The 13,850-nt window shown below is 38.6% G+C and overlaps 1 protein-coding gene across 1 annotated transcript in view; it reads right to left on the reverse strand.

Moving 5' to 3' along the window:
* The window catches only part of LRP2 (LDL receptor related protein 2), a gene marked incomplete at both ends in the record, with an annotated part of 195,384 nt that overhangs the window by 115,071 nt on the left and 66,463 nt on the right, over positions 1–13,850 (reverse strand). Inside the window, 5 exons of the mRNA XM_079709604.1 lie at positions 1,408–1,548; positions 3,382–3,584; positions 6,719–6,925; positions 8,810–9,033; positions 13,130–13,299. Coding sequence (XP_079565730.1) covers positions 1,408–1,548; positions 3,382–3,584; positions 6,719–6,925; positions 8,810–9,033; positions 13,130–13,299 — 945 coding nt within the window. The remainder of the gene's footprint in view (positions 1–1,407; positions 1,549–3,381; positions 3,585–6,718; positions 6,926–8,809; positions 9,034–13,129; positions 13,300–13,850) is intronic.

Consider the following 13,850-nt stretch of genomic DNA (forward strand, 5'->3'; position numbering starts at 1 on the left):
GCTTTTGCACAGCAAAGGAAACCATAAACAAGACGAAAAGACAACCCTCAGAATAGGAAAAAATATTTGCAAACGAATCAACTGACAAAGGATTAATATCCAAAATATACAAGCAGCTCATGCAGCTCAATATCAATAAAACAAACGACCCAATCCAAAAATGGGCAGAAGACCTAAATAGACATTTCTCCAAAGAAGATATACAGATTGCCAACAAACACATCAAAGGATGCTCAACATCACTAATTATTAGAGAAATGCAAATCAAAACTACAATGACGTATCACCTCACACCGGTCAGAATGGTCATCATCAAAAAGCCTACAAACAACAAATGCTGGAGGGAGTGTGGAGAAAAGGGAACCCTCTTGCACTGTTGGTGGGAATGTAAATTGATACAGCCACTATGGAGAACAGTATGGAGGTTCCTTAAAAAGCTAAAAACAGACCTACCATATGACCCAGCAATCCCACTACTGGGCCTATACCCTGAGAAAACCATAATTCAGAAAGAGCCATGTACCACAATGTTCATTGCAGCTCTATTTACAATAGCCAGGACATGGAAGCAACCTAAGTGTCCATCGACAGATGAATGGATAAAGAAGATGTGGCACATATAGACAATGGAATATTACTCAGCCATAAAAAGAAACAAAACTGAGTTATTTGTAGTGAGGTGGATGGACCTAGAGTCTGTCATACAGAGTGAAGTAAGTCAGAAAGAGAAAAACAAATACTGTATGCTAACACATATATATGGAATCTAAAAAAAAAAAAAAAAAAAACAACGGTCATGAAGAACCTAGGGGCACGATGGGAATAAAGACGCAGACCTACTAGAGAATGGACTTGGGGATACGGGGAGGGGGAAGGGTAAGCTGGGACAAAGTGAGAGAATGGCATGGACATATATACACTACCAAATGTAAAATAGATAGCTAGCAGGAAGCAGTCGCATAGCACAGGGAGATCAGCTCGGTGCTCTGTGACCACCTAGAGGGGTGGGAGGGAGGGAGACGCAAGAGGGAGGAGATATGGGGATATTTGTATATGTATAGCTGATTTACTTTGTTATAAAGCAGAAACCAACACGCCATTGTAAAGCAATTATACTCCAATAAAGATGTTAAAAAAATTAAAAATTAAAAAGAGACAGAGATTTCAGGAAGGAAATAAAGGGAAAGGGGAGCCCAAGGAAACCCTAGATTGTCCCAAAGGACAGAAATTTACATCTTCAAACACAGCTCTTTGTACAAAGGGAAAGGTGTCTACCAAGGAAGATGCCCGTGGGCTACCAAAAGCTTATTTGTTGTGAAGAAGTGCTACAGGGAGCTGGCCCAGTCCAAGAGCAGCGCATACCCCTGTGCTGACCGTCAGAAAGACAGTCCAAAACTGATTTCTTACCAACGCAGTGGTAGTCATCCATATCCGGAATGTAGCCGAGCCTGCACTTGCAACGGTAGCCCAAACCACCATTAAATGTTCTGTGGCTGAGGACACAGATGTGTTGACAGCCCCCATTGTTATCTGCACATGGATTGCTAGCTGGAGGGAAAAATGCACATGGTTAAATTTCAATTGGAAATGCATATTTATCCAAGACATGCGAAGCCATTTTGAGACCTGTGGGTGAAATGGGTTTGAAACTCCTTGAAGACATCATTACGTGTTGCTACTGAATACATCCACATTTAGCTGCTCCCCATGTCATCGTTGCTCTTGAATCTACTCTGAAACTGATGGTGGCAAAAAAAAAAAGACAAAATTCCTGCAACTGGATAACATTGGGGGTTCTTTTCCCCCCTATAACTGTAACAGACTCTGTCTGCTAGCCTCAGTGACTAAAATATAACTGCCCCCCAAATAATCTTAGTATTATTTTTTACCATTCAAAAAATAGAGTAAATAACTATAACTCACTGGATGCTTATTTTGTAGGACAACTTAACAATCAATGCCTCTAAGAGGTAAATATTATCACAATTTTACAGAAAAGGAAACCAAAGTTCCAAAAGGTGAGACAACTTGCTCAAGATTATTCAGTGGTCAAATAGCTAAACTAGAATTCAAATCCAGATCTCATTCCAAAACCCTACATGTCTGAAACACAAACCAGTTTACACTTCCAAAAACCACTCTCAAAGCAGTGACATCAGGAAGTTCACCGTACACAAGGCTGTCAGAGCTAAAAATGTCTGCTTTTGAAATTGTCTTCTTAGCCTTTGACTTATTCTTTAAAATAGTCTCTTCACCTTCTCGGGTAGATTAATTTTGAGAAACACAGGCCGGTATAATTCTGAAGCAAATAATAGAAATAATTTAGATAATAAAACTGGGTAATATTTTTGGTCAAGGGCAGATGTGAATTTAGTAGCTCATGAACTGATTATTCCAAATAGGTATTTTCTAATACAGTACAGGTACAGTGTATATTTTCCAATGAAGTATTTGTTTCCTAGGATGACTACATTGAAAGGTAGTCATCTGAATCTATCAGTTTAATGGTTGGTTGGTTTGAGTATTTTTAATCAACCTAATTACTTTATAGTCTTTATCCATCCTAGCCAGACCTATCACTTATCACTTAGCATTACAGTTTTAAAGTGAAATCTATCTTTCTCTGAATTACTATTCACTGATATTAAGCTTTCTTCCGATGTAGTCTAGTTTATTGTGTTTCTTTTCTTTGATGCATGAGCAAATACAGAAGAGAGCTGTATACACAGTCTAAACAGTCATGTCAATTTAAAACCTTGGGACAAATAAAACTTACTGTAAAATAACATAAGTAACATAAGTACTACAAAATAACATTCAGTGTCTGAATCAAAATATTTTTTTCTTTGATAAGTGACCAGCCTGAGAGATAACCAAACCCAGCTGACCTATGACAGACCCAATGCAAACCAAATAACAGGTGTCATAAATATACAACAGAGAAGAAGGAAAAAAATAGCTCTGTCACTACCTAAAATGACCACTTAGCATGTCATTTTCTTCTTCTGGGCCTCAGTTTCCTCGACTGCAATATTAGAGGATTGAATTGGGAGATTCCTCCCGTAGAATAAGGATGGGTATCTTAGTCTGGTTTGTTTGCTGCTCTTTCTCCAGCCTGTAGACAGGATCTGGTATACTGCAGGTGCCAATAAATATCTGTTAAATACACCTCTAAGTTCTTTGTAGATTGGGCATTTTAACTCTGAAATACATCAAGTTCTCCAGAATGCCAAAGATCTGCAAAGCCAATTTCAGAGGGTTGAACTCTCTAGATAATCCATCATATATCTGAGAATGTCACCCAAATCTCATGAGAACTTTGAGAAAACCTTTCTACCAAGGCCAGTACCAAGCATGGTTTTCCACTGCTGAGGGGCCTACCATAGGGCTGCCTGAGGGCATGGTAAACAGTCACTCCAAAAGGCCTCAGGGAAGACCGGTAGTACAGTTGTGGGTCAGTCTCCTTGAACTTGTTTGCCTTCATTACAGCCATCTTTGTCCAATCGGTAAAGAACACATGATCTTCAAACAAGCTTATTGCAAAGGGATGAGGAATGTTCGAGCCTCCATGAATTACTGTCTTCCTGTTACAAAAGATATATACCATACAATTTTGATTAAAGGTGGAATTAGTTCCAAAAAAACGAAAGGTGGAATTAGTTCACATAAATGCTTAAAAAGCTAAAACATTTCTTGCTACAAATATAGAATATATAGTCAAGATACATTTTAAGATGCAGGTGTATTTCTGTCTATACTCGCTACAAGGATTTTCCTATTGTCTCTTCGAAAAGAGCCTTGGCACTTAAATTCCAGTCTCTGTCCTCGCTTGTTCTAGATCTTTTGAAAAATTACTGTTTTCCCACCTGATCTTCATTCTTTTAAGGTTGCTCCACATATAAAAGGTCTAAGATGTGAAATATCATTTTGAAATTTGTAGGGGAAAGAGTGTAACAAGGGACTGGAAGTCTGGTAGACAACTTCAACACTTACTCCACGCTGCACCACTGACCGTTTCTCAGCAATTAGGGAGCAAGACAGTGAGCTGGAGAATTCAACCCACCGCAAACACACAGACTCATTCCTGATGTCACTCTAGGGAGGGGAAAAAGCAGGGCTACCACTGGTATGCCTCTGCTTGACAAAACCGTCAGCTGAGCATATTTGTAGTGGAGGCAGAGTGCCCAGAGCCACTAAAATGGAAGACAACACAGGTAAGAGGTGCTAGGCAAGGGGAAGAAATCAACACTGCTGCCATGACTGCATCTACAGAAGCAGTAATTCACTGAGGCCACATAAGTAAAGTGAGGTAGAGGATGGTACATGAAAGAAACCTCTTTTCTTTTGGCATAGGAGAAAGACCTCAAAGAAAAATCTCAGCAGCCCTGAAAAACTAAAGAACACAACAGAGCTTTAAGAAAAGACTTGAAGATACTAACACTGGGAATCACACTGCACGCGAAGAAAACAAAGAAACCCAAGATGGCAAGTGAGTGCAAACTTTGAAACACTCAATAGTGACATGGTACATTAAAATTAATGGGTTTTTTTTTCATTTAGCAAATTCCAGAAGTCTAGAAGACTTCCCTGGTGGCGCAGTGGTTGAGAGTCCGCCTGCCATTGAAGGGGACATGGGTTCGTGCCCCGGTCCGGGAAGATCCCACATGCCGTGGAGCGGCTGGGCCCATAAGCCATGGCCGCTGAGCCTGCATGTCCGGAGCCTGTGCTCTGCAACGGGAGAGGCCACAACAGTGAGAGGCCCGCGTGCCGCAAAAAAAAAAAGAATCCACCTGCCAATGCAGGGGACACGGGTTCGATCCCTGGTACAGGAAGATCCCACATGCTGCGGAGCAACTGAGCCCATGTGCCACAACTGCTGAGCCTGTGTGCCATGACTACTGAAGCCCGCAAGCCTAGAGCCCGTGCTCTGCAACAAGAGAAGCCACCGCAATGAGAAGTCCACGAACCACAACAAAGAAGTAGCCCCTGCTCGCCACAACTAGAGAAAGCCCGCACGCAGCAATGAAGACACAAAGCAGCCAAAAAATAATAATAATAATAATAATAATAATAATAAATTCCATAAATCTAAACGCCACCTGCTGGTAAAGCAAGAGGCAATGACTTTATGATTTTAGCCGTACTCGTGAGTTTTAGTATCTCCTCCATGTTTCTCCACAGCCAGTAAACACTCGAATCTTTCTGAAATTCCATTGATTTTTATGTTTTACTTTAACCATAGCATAAAAATATTTAGACTATAAAATTAATGTCAAAACAACCGTGAGGGCTTCCCTGGTGGCGCAGTGGTTGAGAGTCCGCCTGCCGATGCAGGGGACACGGGTTCGTGCCCCGGTCTGGGAGGATCCCACATGCCACGGAGCGGCTGGGCCCGTGAGCCATGGCCGCTGAGCCTGCGTGTCTGGAGCCTGTGCTCCGCAACGGGAGAAGCCACAACAGTGAGAGGCCCGCGTACCGCAAAAAAAAAAAAAAAAAAAAAAAAAAAAAAAAAAAAAAAAAAAAAAAGTGAAAGTGAAAAAAAATTAGGCAATTTCTCAATTGTTTTTATATGACTTATATGATTATTTTTTCATTAAATTAATTCCTATCCTCACTATGGGAACCAGTTTCAGTGACAATACGTCATAGCCTTAATACCCAATCACTTCATTTAACCAAGTAGAGATTGTTCTAAGAATATAAAATCCAGTGGCAAACTGTGATACCATCCTTACAAAATAGAGATAGGGCCTCCCTGGTGGCGCAGTGGTTGAGAGTCCGCCTGCCGATGCAGGGGATACGGGTTCGTGCCCCGGTCTGGGAGGATCCCATATGCCGCGGAGCGGCTGGGCCCGTGAGCCATGGCTGCTGAGCCTGCGCATCCGGAGCCTGTGCTCCGCAACGGGAGAGGCCACAACAGTGAGAGGCCCGCATACCACAAAAAAAAAAAAAAAAAAAAAAAAAAAAAAAAAAAAATAGAGATAAAGGAGAAACCAAAACTAGAATATTCTTTTCATTGAGAAAACAATAAAATCATGTCATTTGGAAAAATCAAATTGACTAGAGTAATTTTTCTTGGTCAAAATTTAAAGATCATGTTTTAACCAGTTTTTGAAAATACCAAAAGAAGAGAATCTAAAATAGGTAACAATTTAATTAATTTATAGTGAGCTCTAATCCAACTAAGATGAAGGAAAAAGGTATGCCATACTCTGCATTCAAATATTGTTTAAATGTCTTTGAAGTATATCATGTAAAGTCAGAACTTCTCATTAAGATTTGTAATATATATATATAAGAGCAGTATAAAACCCAATTAATTCTCACCAGATAATATTACAAATAATAATAAAACTTATTTACTGCAGGGAAGATAGAAAGCTAAAAGATAAAGTGATCTTTGCAAGCAAACCATAAGGGACCCAGACAAATAAATGGACTTGGAAATTAATGAAAATAATGTGCTTCATCTGGAAGTGAGAGAGGGCTTGGAGAAGAGAAGTCAAAGAACAAATGCTGTAGGTAATATTTAATGAGTGTTAATATGGAACACAAGCTAAAACTCAGAGCAGGTCACAACGTGCAATGTCAACACAAAGATCATTCAAGTTATGTCAACCAACAAAGCAATCTTTTAATTCTAGTCCTTCAGTTTCTCTCTCCATAAATGTTATGTATTTCCCCAAAACTTACAAAGATATAAAAAAATACTTCTTACCTTTGAATTCCATCATAAGTTACAGTCTCAATGTAATCAAACCGGGAGTCAACCCAGTAAACACGCTTTGATACCAAATCCAGGGTTATCCCAGCAGGCCATCCCAGCTTTCTTGTCACCAAGTCTTTACGGTTGGAGCCATCCATGAAAGCCCTTTCTATCTTAGGTGTCCCAGAAAAGCTCTGCCAGTCTGAGAAAAATAAATAACTACAAAAGAAAACCAAAAGATGAAAGAATCAGTTATTTTACAAGTTTACCTAGAAAATATTTTTTGAGATTGTATGTTTGGATCAATGGAAATTTCCTCTAGCTGATTAGAGAACCATGGGGGTTTAAAACAATAGAGAAATTTTAAAGTATTAAAAATCAGAAACTGTGAGGGCCAATCAGGAGAGTGAACAACTCCAAATAGCAACTATTAAAATGCACTAACTGGCAGGCAAAAAAAAAAAAAGCATATCTACCTTTTTAACTTCTTAATATTCTCCCCTGATCCCTGGCTCCATCCTTCACTTCTCTTTTTTACAGCCAGCAAAAAGGCTGTAAAAAAGAAAAAACTATCAAGCCATTTCCCTCCTTAATTCCTCATTCTAAGGCAGAGTCTAGAGAACATATACATCATTTTCAAGGAAGGACAGCTGAAATCATGAAATAGAAATGAATAATCACCATTCACCAACACTTAAGCAGCCTCAAGTTCATCCAAGGCTCCTAAGACCCAACTGTGAAAATCTAGGAGAAAGCTAGTCTCCCATAACTGGTCTCAAATGTGAAGGTCAGGAAAATTTTAAGTTACACCTGGAGAAAAGTAAGCATTATCACTCTTGCTGGATTGATTCACAGTTGAACAACTTGTAATGAGGTGTTAACACTGACATCTCAACCCCAGTCTCTAACAAGAAATCACTAAAAGGGGTAGATCTGATAGGGGATAGAGTAGGGTAATCAAATAGTCAGCTTAGAAACCCCATTAGGGGACTGTAGATAGAGAGGGAACTTTAGGGGGCTTTGGGAGACCACAGTAAGTTAATGATCACTCAAGAAAGTAATGGGAAAATCCTGAGACAACGTGGGCTTGCTTGACTCATAAAGCAGAGCAAGTCGCTTAGCATCAAAGCCACACTGGCTTGCTTACCAACAAAACCAAGCCAACTTGCTTACCAACAAAACCATGCAACAGAAGCATGAGACATGCCCCCAAACAATAAAACAACAGTGGAAAATAAGGTCTACAATCTGCCCAGTGATGTCAACAAGTTAATGACCCCTAGGACATTCTCTTTGCACACACAAAAAACCAATAACTTATGGAAAGGTGATATTTCAAAGTGAAAGACCCTCACTGTACTGAGACCTGAAATAATTTCTCCATAGTGCCGTGACAGTCCCGGAGACACCATATAGGTTCAAAAACTCCCCCGCCCAACGTATAGGAGGAGTTAATGATGGAAGACTCAAAGAATAAAAAAGAAGGTGGTCTTCTCCCCCTCTCCTCTCTTCCTTTGATTATAAAAATGTAACCCGCTAAGTACTCGGGGCAACACAACACTCGCCTGCCCGCTTGTAAGCCTCACAAGCATCCTATTCTAATAAATCACTTCTTATCTATCACTTTGCCTCTCGCTGAATTCTCTCTGCACTAAGACATAAAGAATATTCAGAGCCCCTCGCAACGCCACCTAGTGGTTTCAGATCTATCCCCTCTTTAAAACAACTTTACAACTTATGTTAGAGTGATCATGTTAATAATGGTTTAGTTGTGACAATACTATTCGAGTCAGAAAACAGAATCCAATTTCTCAGCCAGGAGAATGTGGCAAACAATAAGAATAAAATTCATACCCTCAAAATATCACATATTTTTAGGGCACCAGTAGGTGTGTTTGGACTGCATATCCTCAAATTGGATTATATTTAGCCAACTCCTTTAAAGCTTCTATGAAAAGAGATATGAAATAAACATGGATTCTAGAGTACAGAACCTAAAAGAAGTCAGGATTAACCTTCAATTATGCCAATGGATGTTTTGTGTAGAGGGGGAGAAATAAAACTCCAAAAATGCTGGAATCAGTATGTTTTCACATAACTTACCCAACAGTTGGGTCCACGGCAATTCCTCTAGGATGTCCCAAATGTTCACTTATAATGGTAATCCGTTGGCTTCCATCCAAATTTACCATATCTATGCAGTTGACATTGGTCTCTACAACATAAAGTTTATTATTTACCCAGTCCACAGCCAGATTCTCTGGGTCTTCAACAGAAACATTGAGAACTTCTTGGATATCTAAACCATTAATGTCAACTGAAAAAACCTGAAAGAAAAACCAAAATTATTACACTTCTTAAGCATAATTCATTGGGAGCAGTTTTCCTATACTTCATTCCAGGGACCTATCTTTGTTGCACAAATCAGTCATTTGGATTTTAAAAAAAAGAATTCATATATGACCTTTCTTATGTTGAGGTAGGTTCCTCTATGCCCATTTTCTGGAGTTTTTATAATAAATGGGTGTTGAATTTTGTCAAAAGCTTTTTCTGCATCTATTGAGATGATCATATGGTTTTTCTTCTTCAATTTGTTAATATGGTGTATCACATGGATTGATTTGCGTATATTGAAGAATCCTTGCATTCCTGGGATAAACCCCACTTGATCATGGTGTATGATCCTTTTAATGTGTTGTTGGATTCTGTTTGCTAGTATTTTGTTCAGGATTTTTGCATCTATGTTCATCAGTGATATTGGTCTATAATTTTCTTTTTTTGTGATGTCTTTTTCTGGTTTTGGTATCAGGGTGATCATGGCTTCATAGAATGAATAAGTGTTTCTCCCTCTGCAATTTTTTGGAAGAGTTTTGAGATGGATCAGTGTTAGCTCTTCTCTAAATGCTTGATAGAATTCGCCTGTGAAGCCATGTGGTCCTGGACTTTTGTTTGTTGGAAGATTTTTAATTATGGTTTCAATTTCATTACCTGTGATAGGTCTGTTTATATTTTCTAATTCTTCCTGGTTCAGTCTTGGAAAATTGTACCTTTCCAAGAATTTGTCCATTTCTTTGTGGTTGTCCATTTTATTGGCATATAGTTGTTTGTAGTAGTCTCATAATCCTTCATATTTCTGTGGTGTCAGTTGTGATTTCTCCTTTTTCATTTCTAATTTTATTGATTTGCGTCCTCTCCCTTTCTTCCTTGATGAGTCTGGCTAAGGGTTTATCACTTTTGCTTATCTTCTCAAAGAACCAGCTTTTAGTTTCATTGATCTTTGCTATTGTTGTCTTCGTTTCTATTTATTTCTGCTCTGATCTTTATGATTTCTTTCCTTCTACTGACTTTGGGTTTTGTTTGTTCTTCTTTCTCTAGTTGTTTTAAGTGTAGGGTTAGATTGTTTATTTGAGATTTTTCTTGTTTCTTGAGGTGAGATTAAATTGCTATAAGCTTCCTCCTTAGAACTGCTTTTGCTGCATCAAATAGGTTTTGGGTCGTCGTGTTTTCATTGTCATTTGTTTCTATTTTTTTTTTATTTCTTCTTTGATTTCTTCAGTGATCTCTTGGTTATTTAGTAACACACTGTTTAGCCTCCATGTATTTGTGTTTTTTACAGTTTTTTTCCTGTAATTGATTTCTAATCTCATAGCGCTGTGGTCAGAAAAGATGCTTGATACAATTTCAATTTTCTTAAATTTTCCGAGGCTTGATTTGTGACCCAAGATGTAATCTATCCTGGAGAATGTTCCATGTGCACTTGAGAAGAAAGTGTATTCTTCCACTTTTAGGTGGAATGTTCTAAAAATATCAGTTAAGTCTATCTGGTCTATTGTATCATTTAAAGCTTGTGTTTCCTTATTTATTTTCTGTTTGGATGATCTGTCCATTGGTGTAAGTGGGGTGTTAAAGTCCCCTAATATTATTGTGTTACTGTCCATTTTCCCTTTCATGGTTGTTAGCATTTGCCTTATGTATTGAGGTGTTCCTATGTTGGGTGCATAAACATTTATAATTGTTATATCTTCTTCTTGGATTGATCCTTTGATCATTATGTAGTGTCCCTCCTTATGTCTTGTAACAGTCTTTATTTTAAAGCCTATTTTATCTGATATGAGTATTGCTAATCCAGCTTTCTTTTGATTTCCATTTGCATGGAATATCTTTTTCCATCCCTTCACTTTCAGTCTGTATGTGTCCCTAGGTCTGAAGTGGGTCTGTTGTAGACAGCATACATATGGGTCTTGTTTTTGTATCCATTCAGCCAGTCTGTGGAGCTCAATATCAAAAAAACAAACAATCCAATTTAAAAATGGGTGGGGGCTTCCCTGGTGGTGCAGTGGTTGAGAGTCTGCCTGCCGATGCAGGGGACACAGGTTCGTGCCCCGGTCCAGGAAGATCCCACATGCCGCGGAGCAGCTGGGCCTGTGAGCCATGGCTGCTGAGCCTGCGTGTCTGGAGCCTGTGCTCCACAACGGGAGAGGCCACAACAGTGAAAGGCCCGCGTACCACAAAAAATAAATAAATAAATAAAATTTTAAATAAATAAATAAATAAAAATGGGTGGAAGACCTAAATAGACATTTCACCAAGGAAGACACACAGATGGCCAAGAGGCACATGAAAAGATGCTCAACATCACTAATTATTAGAGAAATGCAAATCAAAACTGCAATGAGGTATCACCTCACGCCAGTCAAAATGGCCATTATCAAAAAAGCTAGAAACAATAAATGCTGGAAAGGGTGTGGTGAAAAGGGAACCCTCCTGCCCTGCTGGTGGGACTGTAAATTGATACAACCACTATGGAAAGCAGTACGGAGGTTCCTTAAAAAACTAAAAATAGAACTACCATATGACCCAGCAATCCCACTACTGGGCATATACCCTGAGAAAACCATAATTCAAAAAGAGACATGCACCATAATGTTCATTGAAGCACTATTTACAATAGCCAGGACATGCAATCAACCTAAATGTCCATCGACAGATGAATGGATAAAGAATATGTGGCACATATATACAATGGAATATTACCCAGCCATAAAAGGAAACAAAATTGAGTTATTTGTAGTGAGATGGATGGACCTAGAGTCTGTCATGCAGAGTGAAGTAAGTCAAAAAGAGAAAAACAAATACTCTATGCTAACACATATATATGGAATCTAAAAAAAAAAAAACCAAAAAATGGTACTGATGAACGTAGTTGCAGGGCAGGAATAAAGATGTAGACATAGAGAATGGACTTGAGGACACGGGGTGGGAGGGGGAAGCTGGGGCGAAGTGAGAGTGGCATGGACATATATACACTACCGAATATAAAATAGTTAGCTAGTGGGAAGCAGCAGCATAGCACAGGGAGATCAGCTGGGTGCTTTGCGATGACCTAGAGGGGTGAGATAGGGAGGATGGGAGGGAAGCTCAGGACGAGGGGATAGGGTGATATATGTATGCATATGGCTGATTCACTTTGTTGTACAACAGAAACTAACACAGTATTGTGAAGCAATTATACTCCAATAAAGATCTGTTTAAAAAAAGAATTCACTGGAGACTTGTTATTTTACATCATGGGTTAGTGGGGGCAGGGAGTTTCTTTAAAAGCATATGAGGCATATATAAAAAGTTGGGTTTACCAAAAAAGCCTGCATTTCTAATTCTTCGTAGTTAGAGAAAGTTTAATTCAATGTGGATTTCTTGGTGGAGAAGGTGGTAGTGGTTTGTTTTGATTTCTAGCTGTCATGAAATCAGATCTGTTAATAATCCAAAGTCTCAATTTTTAGAAATTTTATGCAAATTGTCAGTTAAATGAATTAAAATTTTATTAATGGTACAAGGAAATGTAAGGGAAGAAATAAAATTCCATAACTCTTTAGGAGTCTCTAAAATTTATGTTTTAACAATCTCCGTTGCATTACTCAAAGTTGAAATCAGATCCATCACACTTTCCAAATAAGAGAGCATAATGAAATTTTGGCTGTTAAACAAAATACTGTCAATATTTGTTACCCAATCCTCAATTACTGTTCCATTTAGAAGATGCAGGTAAAAATCTGATTTTTATCATACAGGAAAGCAGAATACTTTTTACATTTTAAATGATCAAGTTTCAAAAATTACTACCAAATATCTACCCAGTTTTGAAAGAATGTCTACTATTTCTTTTAATTAGGCTTTTGGACTCCATTTCGAATAAAATTAAAAGTTGCTCAAGGCTAATCCATATAATAGAGTGCTTTGTTTAATAGGTCACATGTAATACTATAGCTGTAAAGGGTGCTGATTAACATAAAATATCTCAAGGGCCTTTTTTGTTAGAAAACAAAGGAACTTTCCCCTCTACTCCCCTAAAAATGAAAAGCTATCAACACTTTGTGCTTGGAGTTCTATCAGCTCCCAAGCTACACTCCAGAAATTTCTATTTACCTTATCTTGCACAATGTCAGTCCAAAAGACTCTGTGTAGGTGATAGTGAAAATCCACACCCACAGCCGATCCACGATTTTGAGACTCTACCAGGATCTCAAAGGTGCTTCCATGAATATCCCCCCTTAGCAAATCCCGACCATTGGAGAAGATCACAGAGGCCTCACCAACTAAATGTGAAGAAGGAAGGCATTATCAGTCTTTCAAGTGAACAAAGATGATGAAGCAACTTACAACTATGTTTTCTTATTTGGTTTTAAACCTTCTGAGGCACACATATATGTCATTCTATCCATTTTCCAGATGAGCAAATTGAGGCACAAAGGGGCTTAATGAAATGTCCAAAATCACAGTAAGTTAGGAACACAGTCTGCCAAGAACTCGAATGTCCTGATTGTTAGTTCAATGACACTGAGGTATCATCGAGAATCTTTGATGATGTGGGCACCTTACCCCAGGTGCAACCTTAGATTGTGTAAAACACAAAACACATTTTAAGGATTAGTGGGAAACCACTCTGTGAAAAACATGGCAATGATGGATCCAAATTTGCTATACCCGTATACTCGCAAGAATGCATAATGAAAAAGGTTATTCACTGAGGTCTTGTTTGCAATATCAAAGGGTAAGAAATAATATAAAAGTCCATAAGTAAAGGACTAGTTAAATAAATTATATACAACCAAAAAAATGGATTTTGCCACTATTAAAAAAAATACTG

Source organism: Hyperoodon ampullatus (assembly GCF_949752795.1).
Source record: "Hyperoodon ampullatus genome assembly, chromosome: 8".
Classification (NCBI taxonomy): Eukaryota; Metazoa; Chordata; class Mammalia; order Artiodactyla; family Ziphiidae; genus Hyperoodon; species Hyperoodon ampullatus.